The 13,490-nt window shown below is 54.8% G+C and overlaps 1 protein-coding gene across 2 annotated transcripts in view; it reads right to left on the bottom strand.

Annotated features, from left to right (window-relative positions):
• The window catches only part of LOC132399698 (uncharacterized protein C20orf85 homolog), a 29,172-nt gene extending 16,300 nt beyond the window's left edge, over nucleotides 1–12,872 (bottom strand). The window contains exon 1 of one of the 2 annotated variants that reach the window (XM_059980369.1): nucleotides 12,466–12,872. In XM_059980369.1, the coding sequence (XP_059836352.1) occupies nucleotides 12,466–12,485 (20 nt within the window). In that variant the 5' untranslated portion in view covers nucleotides 12,486–12,872. The remainder of the gene's footprint in view (nucleotides 1–12,465) is intronic. The other variant, XM_059980368.1, reaches the window with a different exon arrangement.
• Between the last annotated feature and the right edge of the window lie 618 nt (nucleotides 12,873–13,490).

Genomic DNA, 13,490 nt, shown 5'->3' with positions numbered 1-13,490 from the left:
ACATCAGCACAATCTCCTTCACCGCTTCCCCCACATCAGCACAATCTCCTTCACCACTCCCCCACATCAGCACAATCTCCTTCACCACTTCCCCCACATCAGCACAATCTCCTTCACCGCTTCCCCCACATCAGCACAATCTCCTTCACCACTCCCCCACATCAGCACAATCTCCTTCACCACTTCCCCCACATCAGCACAATCTCCTTCACCACTCCCCCACATCAGCACAATCTCCTTCACCGCTTCCCCCACATCAGCACAATCTCCTTCACCGCACCTCCACATCAGCACAATGTGCTTCACTGCACCCCCACATCAGCACAATCTCCTTCACCACTCCCCCACATCAGCACAATCTCCTTCACCACTCCCCCACGTCAGCACAATCTCCTTCACCACTTCCCCCGCATCAGCACAATCTCCTTCACCACTTCCCCCACATCAGCACAATCTCCTTCACCGCTTCCCCCGCATCAGCACAATCTCCTTATTCACTTCCCCCACATCAGCACAATCTCCTTATTCACTTTCCCCACATCAGCACAATCTCCTTCACCGCTTCCCCCGCATCAGCACAATCTCCTTATTCACTTCCCCCACATCAGCACAATCTCCTTCACCGCACCTCCACATCAGCACAATGTGCTTCACTGCACCCCCACATCAGCACAATCTCCTTCACCACTCCCCCACGTCAGCACAATCTCCTTCACCACTTCCCCCGCATCAGCACAATCTCCTTATTCACTTCCCCCACATCAGCACAATCTCCTTCACCGCACCTCCACATCAGCACAATGTGCTTCACTGCACCCCCACATCAGCACAATCTCCTTCACCACTCCCCCACATCAGCACAATCTCCTTCACCACTCCCCCACGTCAGCACAATCTCCTTCACCACTTCCCCCGCATCAGCACAATCTCCTTATTCACTTCCCCCACATCAGCACAATCTCCTTCACCACTCCCCCACATCAGCACAATCTCCTTCACCACTCCCCCACATCAGCACAATCTCCTTATTCACTTCCCCCACATCAGCACAATCTCCTTATTCACTTCCCCCACATCAGCACAATCTCCTTCACCACTCCCCCACATCAGCACAATCTCCTTCACCACTTCCCCCACATCAGCACAATCTCCTTCACCACTCCCCCACATCAGCACAATCTCCTTATTCACTTCCCCCACATCAGCACAATCTCCTTCACCACTCCCCCACATCAGCACAATCTCCTTCACCACTTCCCCCACATCAGCACAATCTCCTTCACCACTTCCCCCACATCAGCACAATCTCCTTCACCACTCCCCCACATCAGCACAATCTCCTTCACCACTTCCCCCACATCAGCACAATCTCCTTCACCACTCCCCCACATCAGCACAATCTCCTTCACCACTTCCCCCACATCAGCACAATCTCCTTCACCACTCCCCCACATCAGCACAATCTCCTTCACCACTCCCCCACATCAGCACAATCTCCTTCACCACTCCCCCACATCAGCACAATCTCCTTCACCGCTTCCCCACATCAGCACAATCTCCTTCACCGCTTCCCCACATCAGCACAATCTCCTTCACCACTCCCCCGCATCAGCACAATCTCCTTCACCACTTCCCCACATCAGCACAATCTCCTTCACCACTTCCCCACATCAGCGCAATCTCCTTCACCACTTCCCCACATCAGCACAATCTCCTTCGATTCCCCCACATCAGCAAAATCTCCTTCACCACTCCCCCGCATCAGCACAATCTCCTGCACCACTTCTCCCACATCAGCACAATCTCCTTCGATTCCCCCACATCAGCAAAATCTCCTGCACCACTTCCCCCACATCAGCACAATCTCCTTCACCGCACCCCCACATCAGCACAATCTCCTTCACCGCACCCCCACATCAGCACAATCTCCTTCACCGCACCCCCACATCAGCACAATCTCCTTCACCACTCCCCCACATCAGCACAATCTCCTTCACCACTCCCCCACATCAGCACAATCTCCTTCACCACTTCCCCACATCAGCACAATCTCCTTCACCACTTCCCCGCATCAGCACAATCTCCTTCACGACTCCCCCACAACAGCACAATCTCCTTCACCACTTCCCCCACATCAGCACAATCTCATTCACCACTCCCCCACATCAGCACAATCTCCTTCACCACTACCCCACATCAACACAATCTCCTTCACCGCTTCCCCCACATCAGCAAAATCTCCTTGATCGATTCCCCCGCATCAGCACAATCTCCTTATTCACTTCCCCCACATCAGCACAATCTCCTTCACCACTCCCCCACATCAACACAATCTCCTTATTCACTTCCCCCGCATCAGCACAATCTCCTTCACCACTTCCCCCACATCAGCACAATCTCCTTCACCACTTCCCCACATCAGCGCAATCTCCTTCACCACTCCCCCACATCAGCACAATCTCCTTATTCACTTCCCCCACATCAGCACAATCTCCTTCACCGCTTCCCCCACATCAGCACAATCTCCTTCACCACTCCCCCACATCAGCACAATCTCCTTCACCACTTCCCCCACATCAGCACAATCTCCTTCACCGCTTCCCCCACATCAGCACAATCTCCTTCACCACTCCCCCACATCAGCACAATCTCCTTCACCACTTCCCCCACATCAGCACAATCTCCTTCACCACTCCCCCACATCAGCACAATCTCCTTCACCACTTCCCCCACATCAGCACAATCTCATTCACCACTCCCCCACATCAGCACAATCTCCTTCACCACTACTCCACATCAACACAATCTCCTTCACCGCTTCCCCCACATCAGCAAAATCTCCTTGATCGATTCCCCCACATCAGCACAATCTCCTTCACCACTCCCCCGCATCAGCACAATCTCCTTATTCACTTCCCCCACATCAGCACAATCTCCTTCACCACTCCCCCACATCAACACAATCTCCTTATTCACTTCCCCCGCATCAGCACAATCTCCTTCACCACTTCCCCCACATCAGCACAATCTCCTTCACCACTTCCCCACATCAGCGCAATCTCCTTCACCACACCCCCACATCAGCACAATCTCCTTATTCACTTCCCCCACATCAGCACAATCTCCTTCACCGCTTCCCCCACATCAGCACAATCTCCTTCACCACTCCCCCACATCAGCACAATCTCCTTCACCACTTCCCCCACATCAGCACAATCTCCTTCACCGCTTCCCCCACATCAGCACAATCTCCTTCACCACTCCCCCACATCAGCACAATCTCCTTCACCACTTCCCCCACATCAGCACAATCTCCTTCACCACTCCCCCACATCAGCACAATCTCCTTCACCACTCCCCCACATCAGCACAATCTCCTTCACCACTTCCCCCACATCAGCACAATCTCCTTCACCACTTCCCCCACATCAGCACAATCTCCTTCACCGCTTCCCCCACATCAGCACAATCTCCTTCACCGCTTCCCCCACATCAGCACAATCTCCTTCACCGCACCTCCACATCAGCACAATGTGCTTCACTGCACCCCCACATCAGCACAATCTCCTTCACCACTCCCCCACATCAGCACAATCTCCTTCACCACTCCCCCACGTCAGCACAATCTCCTTCACCACTTCCCCCGCATCAGCACAATCTCCTTATTCACTTCCCCCACATCAGCACAATCTCCTTCACCGCTTCCCCCGCATCAGCACAATCTCCTTATTCACTTCCCCCACATCAGCACAATCTCCTTCACCGCACCTCCACATCAGCACAATGTGCTTCACTGCACCCCCACATCAGCACAATCTCCTTCACCACTCCCCCACATCAGCACAATCTCCTTCACCACTCCCCCACGTCAGCACAATCTCCTTCACCACTTCCCCCGCATCAGCACAATCTCCTTATTCACTTCCCCCACATCAGCACAATCTCCTTCAACGCACCTCCACATCAGCACAATGTGCTTCACTGCACCCCCACATCAGCACAATCTCCTTCACCACTCCCCCACATCAGCACAATCTCCTTCACCACTCCCCCACGTCAGCACAATCTCCTTCACCACTTCCCCCGCATCAGCACAATCTCCTTATTCACTTCCCCCACATCAGCACAATCTCCTTCACCACTCCCCCACATCAGCACAATCTCCTTCACCACTCCCCCACATCAGCACAATCTCCTTATTCACTTCCCCCACATCAGCACAATCTCCTTATTCACTTCCCCCACATCAGCACAATCTCCTTCACCACTCCCCCACATCAGCACAATCTCCTTCACCACTTCCCCCACATCAGCACAATCTCCTTCACCACTCCCCCACATCAGCACAATCTCCTTATTCACTTCCCCCACATCAGCACAATCTCCTTCACCACTCCCCCACATCAGCACAATCTCCTTCACCACTTCCCCCACATCAGCACAATCTCCTTCACCACTCCCCCACATCAGCACAATCTCCTTCACCACTTCCCCCACATCAGCACAATCTCCTTCACCACTCCCCCACATCAGCACAATCTCCTTCACCACTTCCCCCACATCAGCACAATCTCCTTCACCACTCCCCCACATCAGCACAATCTCCTTCACCACTCCCCCACATCAGCACAATCTCCTTCACCACTCCCCCACATCAGCACAATCTCCTTCACCGCTTCCCCACATCAGCACAATCTCCTTCACCGCTTCCCCACATCAGCACAATCTCCTTCACCACTCCCCCGCATCAGCACAATCTCCTTCACCGCTTCCCCACATCAGCACAATCTCCTTCACCATTCCCCCACATCAGCACAATCTCCTTCAAAGCTTCCCCCGCATCAGCACAATCTCCTTCACCACTCCCCCACATCAGCACAATCTCCTTCACCACTTCCCCCACATCAGCACAATCTCCTTCACCGCTTCCCCCGCATCAGCACAATCTCCTTATTCACTTCCCCCACATCAGCACAATCTCCTTCACCACTTCCCCCACATCAGCACAATCTCCTTATTCACTTCCCCCACATCAGCACAATCTCCTTCACCGCTTCCCCCGCATCAGCACAATCTCCTTCACCACTCCCCCACATCAGCACAATCTCCTTCACCACTCCCCCGCATCAGCACAATCTCCTTCACCACTTCCCCCACATCAGCACAATCTCCTGCACCACTTCCCCACATCAGCACAATCTCCTTCACCGCTTCCCCCACATCAGCACAATCTCCTTATTCACTTCCCCCACATCAGCACAATCTCCTTCACCACTCCCCCACATCAGCACAATCTCCTTATTCACTTCCCCCACATCAGCACAATCTCCTTCACCACTCCTCCACATCAGCACAATCTCCTTCATCGATTCCCACACATCAGCACAATCTCCTTCACCACTTCCCCACATCAGCACAATCTCCTTATTCACTTCCCCCAGAGCAGCACAATCTCCTTCACCGCTTCCCCCGCATCAGCACAATCTCCTTCACCACTCCTCCACATCAGCACAATCTCCTTCACCACTCCTCCACATCAGCACAATCTCCTTCACCACTTCCCCCACATCAGCACAATCTCCTGCACCACTTCCCCACATCAGCACAATCTCCTTCACCACTTCCCCACATCAGCACAATCTCCTTCATCAATTCCCCCACATCAGCACAATCTCCTTCACCACTTCCCCCACATCAGCACAATCTCCTTCACCACTCCCCCACATCAGCACAATCTCCTTCACCACTCCCCCACATCAGCACAATCTCCTTCACCACTCCCCCACATCAGCACAATCTCCTTCACCACTCCCCCACATCAGCACAATCTCCTTCACCACTCCCCCACATCAGCACAATCTCCTTATTCACTTCCCCCACATCAGCACAATCTCCTTCACCACTCCCCCACATCAGCACAATCTCCTTCACCACTTCCCCCACATCAGCACAATCTCCTTCACCACTCCCCCGCATCAGCACAATCTCCTTCACCGCTTCCCCACATCAGCACAATCTCCTTCACCATTCCCCCACATCAGCACAATCTCCTTCACCGCTTCCCCCGCATCAGCACAATCTCCTTCACCGCTTCCCCCGCATCAGCACAATCTCCTTCACCGCTTCCCCCGCATCAGCACAATCTCCTTCACCACTTCCCCCACATCAGCACAATCTCCTTCACCACTTCCCCCACAGCAGCACAATCTCCTTCACCACTCCCCCACGTCAGCACAATCTCCTTCACCACTTCCCCCGCATCAGCACAATCTCCTTATTCACTTCCCCCACATCAGCACAATCTCCTTCACCACTCCCCCACATCAGCACAATCTCCTTCACCACTCCCCCACATCAGCACAATCTCCTTATTCACTTCCCCCACATCAGCACAATCTCCTTCACCACTCCCCCACATCAGCACAATCTCCTTCACCACTTCCCCCACATCAGCACAATCTCCTTCACCACTCCCCCGCATCAGCACAATCTCCTCCACCGCTTCCCCACATCAGCACAATCTCCTTCACCATTCCCCCACATCAGCACAATCTCCTTCACCGCTTCCCCCACATCAGCACAATCTCCTTCACCGCTTCCCCCGCATCAGCACAATCTCCTTCACCGCTTCCCCCGCATCAGCACAATCTCCTTCACCACTTCCCCCACAGCAGCACAATCTCCTTCACCACTTCCCCCACATCAGCACAATCTCCTTATTCACTTCCCCCACATCAGCACAATCTCCTTCACCACTCCCCCACATCAGCACAATCTCCTTATTCACTTCCCCCACATCAGCACAATCTCCTTCACCACTCCCCCACATCAGCACAATCTCCTTCACCACTTCCCCACATCAGCACAATCTCCTTCACCACTTCCCCCACATCAGCACAATCTCCTGCACCACTTCCCCACATCAGCACAATCTCCTTCACCGCTTCCCCCGCATCAGCACAATCTCCTTCACCGCTTCCCCCGCATCAGCACAATCTCCTTCACCGCTTCCCCCGCATCAGCACAATCTCCTTCACCACTTCCCCCACAGCAGCACAATCTCCTTCACCACTTCCCCCACATCAGCACAATCTCCTTATTCACTTCCCCCACATCAGCACAATCTCCTTCACCACTCCTCCACATCAGCACAATCTCCTTCATCGATTCCCCCACATCTGCACAATCTCCTTCACCACTTCCCCACATCAGCACAATCTCCTTCACCACTTCCCCCACATCAGCACAATCTCCTTCACCACTCCCCCACATCAGCACAATCTCCTTCACCGCTTCCCCCACATCAGCACAATCTCCTTCACCACTTCCCCACATCAGCACAATCTCCTTCACCACTCCCCCACATCAGCACAATCTCCTTATTCACTTCCCCCACAGCAGCACAATCTCCTTCACCACTCCTCCACATCAGCACAATCTCCTTCACCACTTCCCCCACATCAGCACAATCTCCTGCACCACTTCCCCACATCAGTACAATCTCCTTCATCGATTCCCCCACATCAGCACAATCTCCTTCACCACTTCCCCCACATCAGCACAATCTCCTTATTCACTTCCCCCACAGCAGCACAATCTCCTTCACCACTCCCCCACGTCAGCACAATCTCCTTCACCACTTCCCCCGCATCAGCACAATCTCCTTATTCACTTCCCCCACATCAGCACAATCTCCTTCACCACTCCCCCACATCAGCACAATCTCCTTCACCACTCCCCCACATCAGCACAATCTCCTTATTCACTTCCCCCACATCAGCACAATCTCCTTCACCATTCCCCCAGATCAGCACAATCTCCTTCACCACTTCCCCCACATCAGCACAATCTCCTTCACCACTCCCCCACATCAGCACAATCTCCTTCACCACTCCCCCACATCAGCACAATCTCCTTCACCACTTCCCCACATCAGCACAATCTCCTTCACCATTCCCCCACATCAGCACAATCTCCTTCACCGCTTCCCCCACATCAGCACAATCTCCTTCACCACTTCCCCACATCAGCACAATCTCCTTCACCACTCCCCCACATCAGCACAATCTCCTTATTCACTTCCCCCACAGCAGCACAATCTCCTTCACCACTCCTCCACATCAGCACAATCTCCTTCACCACTTCCCCCACATCAGCACAATCTCCTGCACCACTTCCCCACATCAGTACAATCTCCTTCATCCATTCCCCCACATCAGCACAATCTCCTTCACCACTTCCCCCACATCAGCACAATCTCCTTATTCACTTCCCCCACAGCAGCACAATCTCCTTCACCACTCCCCCACGTCAGCACAATCTCCTTCACCACTTCCCCCGCATCAGCACAATCTCCTTATTCACTTCCCCCACATCAGCACAATCTCCTTCACCACTCCCCCACATCAGCACAATCTCCTTCACCACTCCCCCACATCAGCACAATCTCCTTATTCACTTCCCCCACATCAGCACAATCTCCTTCACCATTCCCCCAGATCAGCACAATCTCCTTCACCACTTCCCCCACATCAGCACAATCTCCTTCACCACTCCCCCACATCAGCACAATCTCCTTCACCACTCCCCCACATCAGCACAATCTCCTTCACCACTTCCCCACATCAGCACAATCTCCTTCACCATTCCCCCACATCAGCACAATCTCCTTCACCATTCCCCCACATCAGCACAATCTCCTTCACCGCTTCCCCCGCATCAGCACAATCTCCTTCACCACTCCCCCACATCAGCACAATCTCCTTCACCACTTCCCCCACATCAGCACAATCTCCTTCACCGCTTCCCCCGCATCAGCACAATCTCCTTCACCATTCCCCCACATCAGCACAATCTCCTTATTCACTTCCCCCACATCAGCACAATCTCCTTCACCACTCCCCCACATCAGCACAATCTCCTTATTCACTTCCCCCACATCAGCACAATCTCCTTCACCACTTCCCCCACATCAGCACAATCTCCTTCACCGCTTCCCCACATCAGCACAATCTCCTTCACCGCTTCCCCACATCAGCACAATCTCCTTCACCACTTCCCCCACATCAGCACAATCTCATTCATCGATACCCCCACATCAGCACAATCTCCTTCACCACTTCCCCCGCATCAGCACAATCTCCTTCATCAATTCCCCCACATCAGCAATCTCTTTCACCACTTCCCGCCCATGAGAACAATCTCCTTCAACACTTCCAATGTTCCTTCTAATTTGTAATGACAGTGTAAAAATCTTACGCTGTGCCCAGTGCCCAGTGACAACAACCAGAGCCCACTGAATAATTCCTTCAATAAAAACATTATAAATAAGCCTGTTCTAAAATCTGCGGGCAAATCATCATACAATCCACGTTGTCAGCACCATCCACATCAGAAACCGGAAAAGGAAATGCGATTGTGTATGATCATGAAAAATACTTAAATGGGCCAACAAGGTGGAGGGCAACAACCTTTTGTGCGCAGTTTAAATTCCTTTGTGTGCTAGTAGCAAAAGGTGTGTGCGCACGCACACCTTAGAGGGAAAATTGATCACTTCCTTCACATCAGCTCATTGTCCTTCGTCACTTCCTTCAGCTCTATCCCTCCTCTCCACAACTCTTTGGTCCAGCCAGCCCTCCCCACTCACTGACAACCCCGTTCCTCGACCCAAGGCACTCTCTCCGGCAACTGCTGGAGGTACAGCACTTGTTCTTAAACGTCCTCCCTCATCACCATCCCGAGACCTAAACAGCCCTTTCAGGCAGAACTAAGATTCACCTGCATCTCCTCCACCCTCATTTGCTGCCCCCGATACGGCACCCTCTACATCAAGTATGGACTGGGCAACCGATTCACAGAGCACCAACCCTCTGTCCCCAGCTGCTTCCCACGTATTGGTTTACTATTGTCACATGTACCAAGGTGCAGTGGAAAGCTTGTCTTGCATACAGTGCACTGAGCTACGTCAATGTAAAGCAGTAACAATGCAGAACAGTGTAGAAGCTATAGAGAGAGTGCAGTGCGGGTAAACATTAAAATGCAAGGTCACAACGAGGTAGGTTGTGAGGTCAAGAGTCCATCATTTCATACAGGAGGTCTATTCAAGAATGGGGTAGAAGCAGCCCTTGAGTATGTGGGAGTGATTTCAGGCTTACGTATCTTCTGCCTGATGAGAGGGTCTTTAGTTATCATTCCAATTCCCCCTTCCCATTCTGAAACTTACCTGTCCGTTCCGGCCCCGACACCCATCTGTCCGTACCAGCCCCAACACCCACCTGTCCGTTCCGGCCCCGACACCCACCTGCCCGTTCCGGCCCCGACACCCACCTGCCCGTTCCGGCCCCGACACCCACCTGCCCGTTCCGGCCCCGACACCCACCTGCCCGTTCCGGCCCCGACACCCACCTGCCCGTTCCGGCCCCGACACCCACCTGCCCGTACCGGACCCGACACCCACCTGTCCGTACCGGACCCCATACCCACCAGCTCGTACCGGACCCGACACCCACCTGCCCGTACCGGACCCGACACCCACCTGCCCGTACCGGCCCCGACACCCACCTGTCCGTTCTGGCCCCGATACCCACCTGCCCGTACCGGACCCGACACCCACCTGCCCGTACCGGACCCGACACCCACCTGCCCGTACCGGACCCGACACCCACCTGCCCGTACCGGACCCGACACCCACCTGTCTGTACCAGCCCCCATTACCACCAGCCCGTACCGGACCCGACACCCACCTGCCCGTACCGGACCCAACACCCACTTGCCCGTACCGGACCCGACTCCCACCTGCCCGTACCGGACCCAACACCCACCTGCCCGTACCGGACCCAACACCCACCTGCCCGTACCGGACCCAACACCCACCTGCCCGTACCGGACCCAACACCCACCTGCCCGTACCGGACCCAACACCCACTTGCCCGTACCGGACCCGACTCCCACCTGTCCGTTCTGGCCCCGATACCCACCTGCCCGTACAGGACCCGACACCCACCTGCCCATATCGGACCCGACACCCACCTGTCCATACCGCCCCGACACCCACCTGCCCGTATTGGCCCCAACACCCACCTGCCCGTATTGGCCCTGACACCCACCTGTCCGTATTGGCCCTGACACCCACCTGCCCGTATTGGCCCTGACACCCACCTGCCCGTATTGGCCCTGACACCCACCTGCCCGTATTGGCCCTGACACCCACCTGCCCGTATTGGCCCTGACACCCACCTGTCCGTATTGGCCCTGACACCCACCTGCCCATATCAGACCCGACACCCACCTGCCCGTACCGGACCCGACACCCACCTGCCCGTACCGGCCCCGACACCCACCTGTCCGTTCTGGCCCCGATACCCACCTGCCCGTACCGGACCCGACACCCACCTGCCCGTACCGGACCCGACACCCACCTGCCCGTACCGGACCCGACACCCACCTGCCCGTACCGGACCCGACACCCACCTGTCTGTACCAGCCCCCATTACCACCAGCCCGTACCGGACCCGACACCCACCTGCCCGTACCGGACCCAACACCCACTTGCCCGTACCGGACCCGACTCCCACCTGCCCGTACCGGACCCAACACCCACCTGCCCGTACCGGACCCAACACCCACCTGCCCGTACCGGACCCAACACCCACCTGCCCGTACCGGACCCAACACCCACTTGCCCGTACCGGACCCGACTCCCACCTGTCCGTTCTGGCCCCGATACCCACCTGCCCGTACAGGACCCGACACCCACCTGCCCATATCGGACCCGACACCCACCTGTCCATACCGCCCCGACACCCACCTGCCCGTATTGGCCCCAACACCCACCTGCCCGTATTGGCCCTGACACCCACCTGTCCGTATTGGCCCTGACACCCACCTGCCCGTATTGGCCCTGACACCCACCTGCCCGTATTGGCCCTGACACCCACCTGCCCGTATTGGCCCTGACACCCACCTGCCCGTATTGGCCCTGACACCCACCTGTCCGTATTGGCCCTGACACCCACCTGCCCATATCAGACCCGACACCCACCTGTCCATACCGCCCCGATACCCACCTGCCCGTATTGGCCCTGACACCCACCTGCCCGTATTGGCCCTGACACCCACCTGCCCGTATTGGCCCTGACACCCACCTGTCCGTATTGGCCCTGACACCCACCTGTCCGTACTGGCTCCCCCCATTGCCAGAGCGAGGCCTGACATAAACATCCTCATCTTCCACCTGGTAACTTACAACCAGTGGTATGAACACTAAATTTTGCAGTTCCAAGCAATTCTTACTCTTGTGTTTCCCGCTCTCTTTTACCTTCTAAACCACCCTGGTCCCTCCCTTTCCCATACAGCCCTCTTTCACCCAGTTTCACCCCCTTCCCCTCCTGGTTCCAAACACCGACCAGCCACGCACTTGACCCGCTGTACCCAGCCCCACGATACACTAAATCCCTCTGTCCTCACCCCGGCCACCCTCCGGCCATGTCCCGGTCGGCCTCACCACTGCTTGTCGGCCGCTACGAAGTTGTGGGTTTTGATGTCGGTGCCCGAATTGCCGGCCATACCACCCGGTCCGGTCCGGTTCGCTCGGCTCGGCTGCCCGTTGCCGCACAGACACCCGACAACCGCCCCTTTGTTCCGCCCGGTATCCGGGCAACGGAACGTCGCCCCGCTCCCGACTCGAGCGGGCGGAAGGGAGGGAGGGCCCAACTCGGAGCAAAACACGACCCCTAGTACTGACAAACACAGACAAAACGCAACGAAACACTGCCCTAAACATAGTACACATACAGCTCCAAACACAGCACAAGCACTGCCCCAAACACAGAACAAATACAACTCCAAACACTGCTCCAAAGTGCTCAATCTGCTGGAAACACAGCCCAAGCACTGCTCACATACTGCCCCAAACACAGAACAAATAGACATCTCCAAATACAGCCAAAACACAACTCACACACTGTAAATACAACTCAAATACTGCTCTAAACAAAGAAAAAATAGACTGCTCCAAATACAGCTCATTCACTGCTTCAAACACAAATCACATGTTGCTGCAAACACAGACCAAAAACTGCTCCAAACACAGAGCAAATGCCACTGCAAACACAGACCAACTAGAGCTCCAAACACAGTTCGCTGCTCCAAATAAAGACCACCATCATAAAATTTCACAGATTTTAGTCAGATAACGACAAGGGAGAGAGTGCGTGATGGGAAGAACAATGTGGAGGACGAGGATGGTAGTTAGGAAAGGTTAACTGACAAAGGATGATAAACTCTGACAAAGGGCGATAACATGAGCAACCAGGGCTCTAAAGGAAACAAAAGATGGGGCTTAAAAAGTAGAAATGGAAACAGCGCTTTCACGTGCACTGACAAGCACGTGAACAGGTAGAAACAGAGGGAGGTGGACCATGTGCAGGCAGACAGGATTAGTTAAATTTGGTTGGCATGGATATCGTGGATCGATAGGCCTGTTCTTGTGC

The sequence above is a fragment of the Hypanus sabinus genome, chromosome 9, assembly GCF_030144855.1.
Source record: "Hypanus sabinus isolate sHypSab1 chromosome 9, sHypSab1.hap1, whole genome shotgun sequence".
Classification (NCBI taxonomy): domain Eukaryota; kingdom Metazoa; phylum Chordata; class Chondrichthyes; order Myliobatiformes; family Dasyatidae; genus Hypanus; species Hypanus sabinus.
This window is presented reverse-complemented; position numbering and strand designations above follow the sequence as displayed.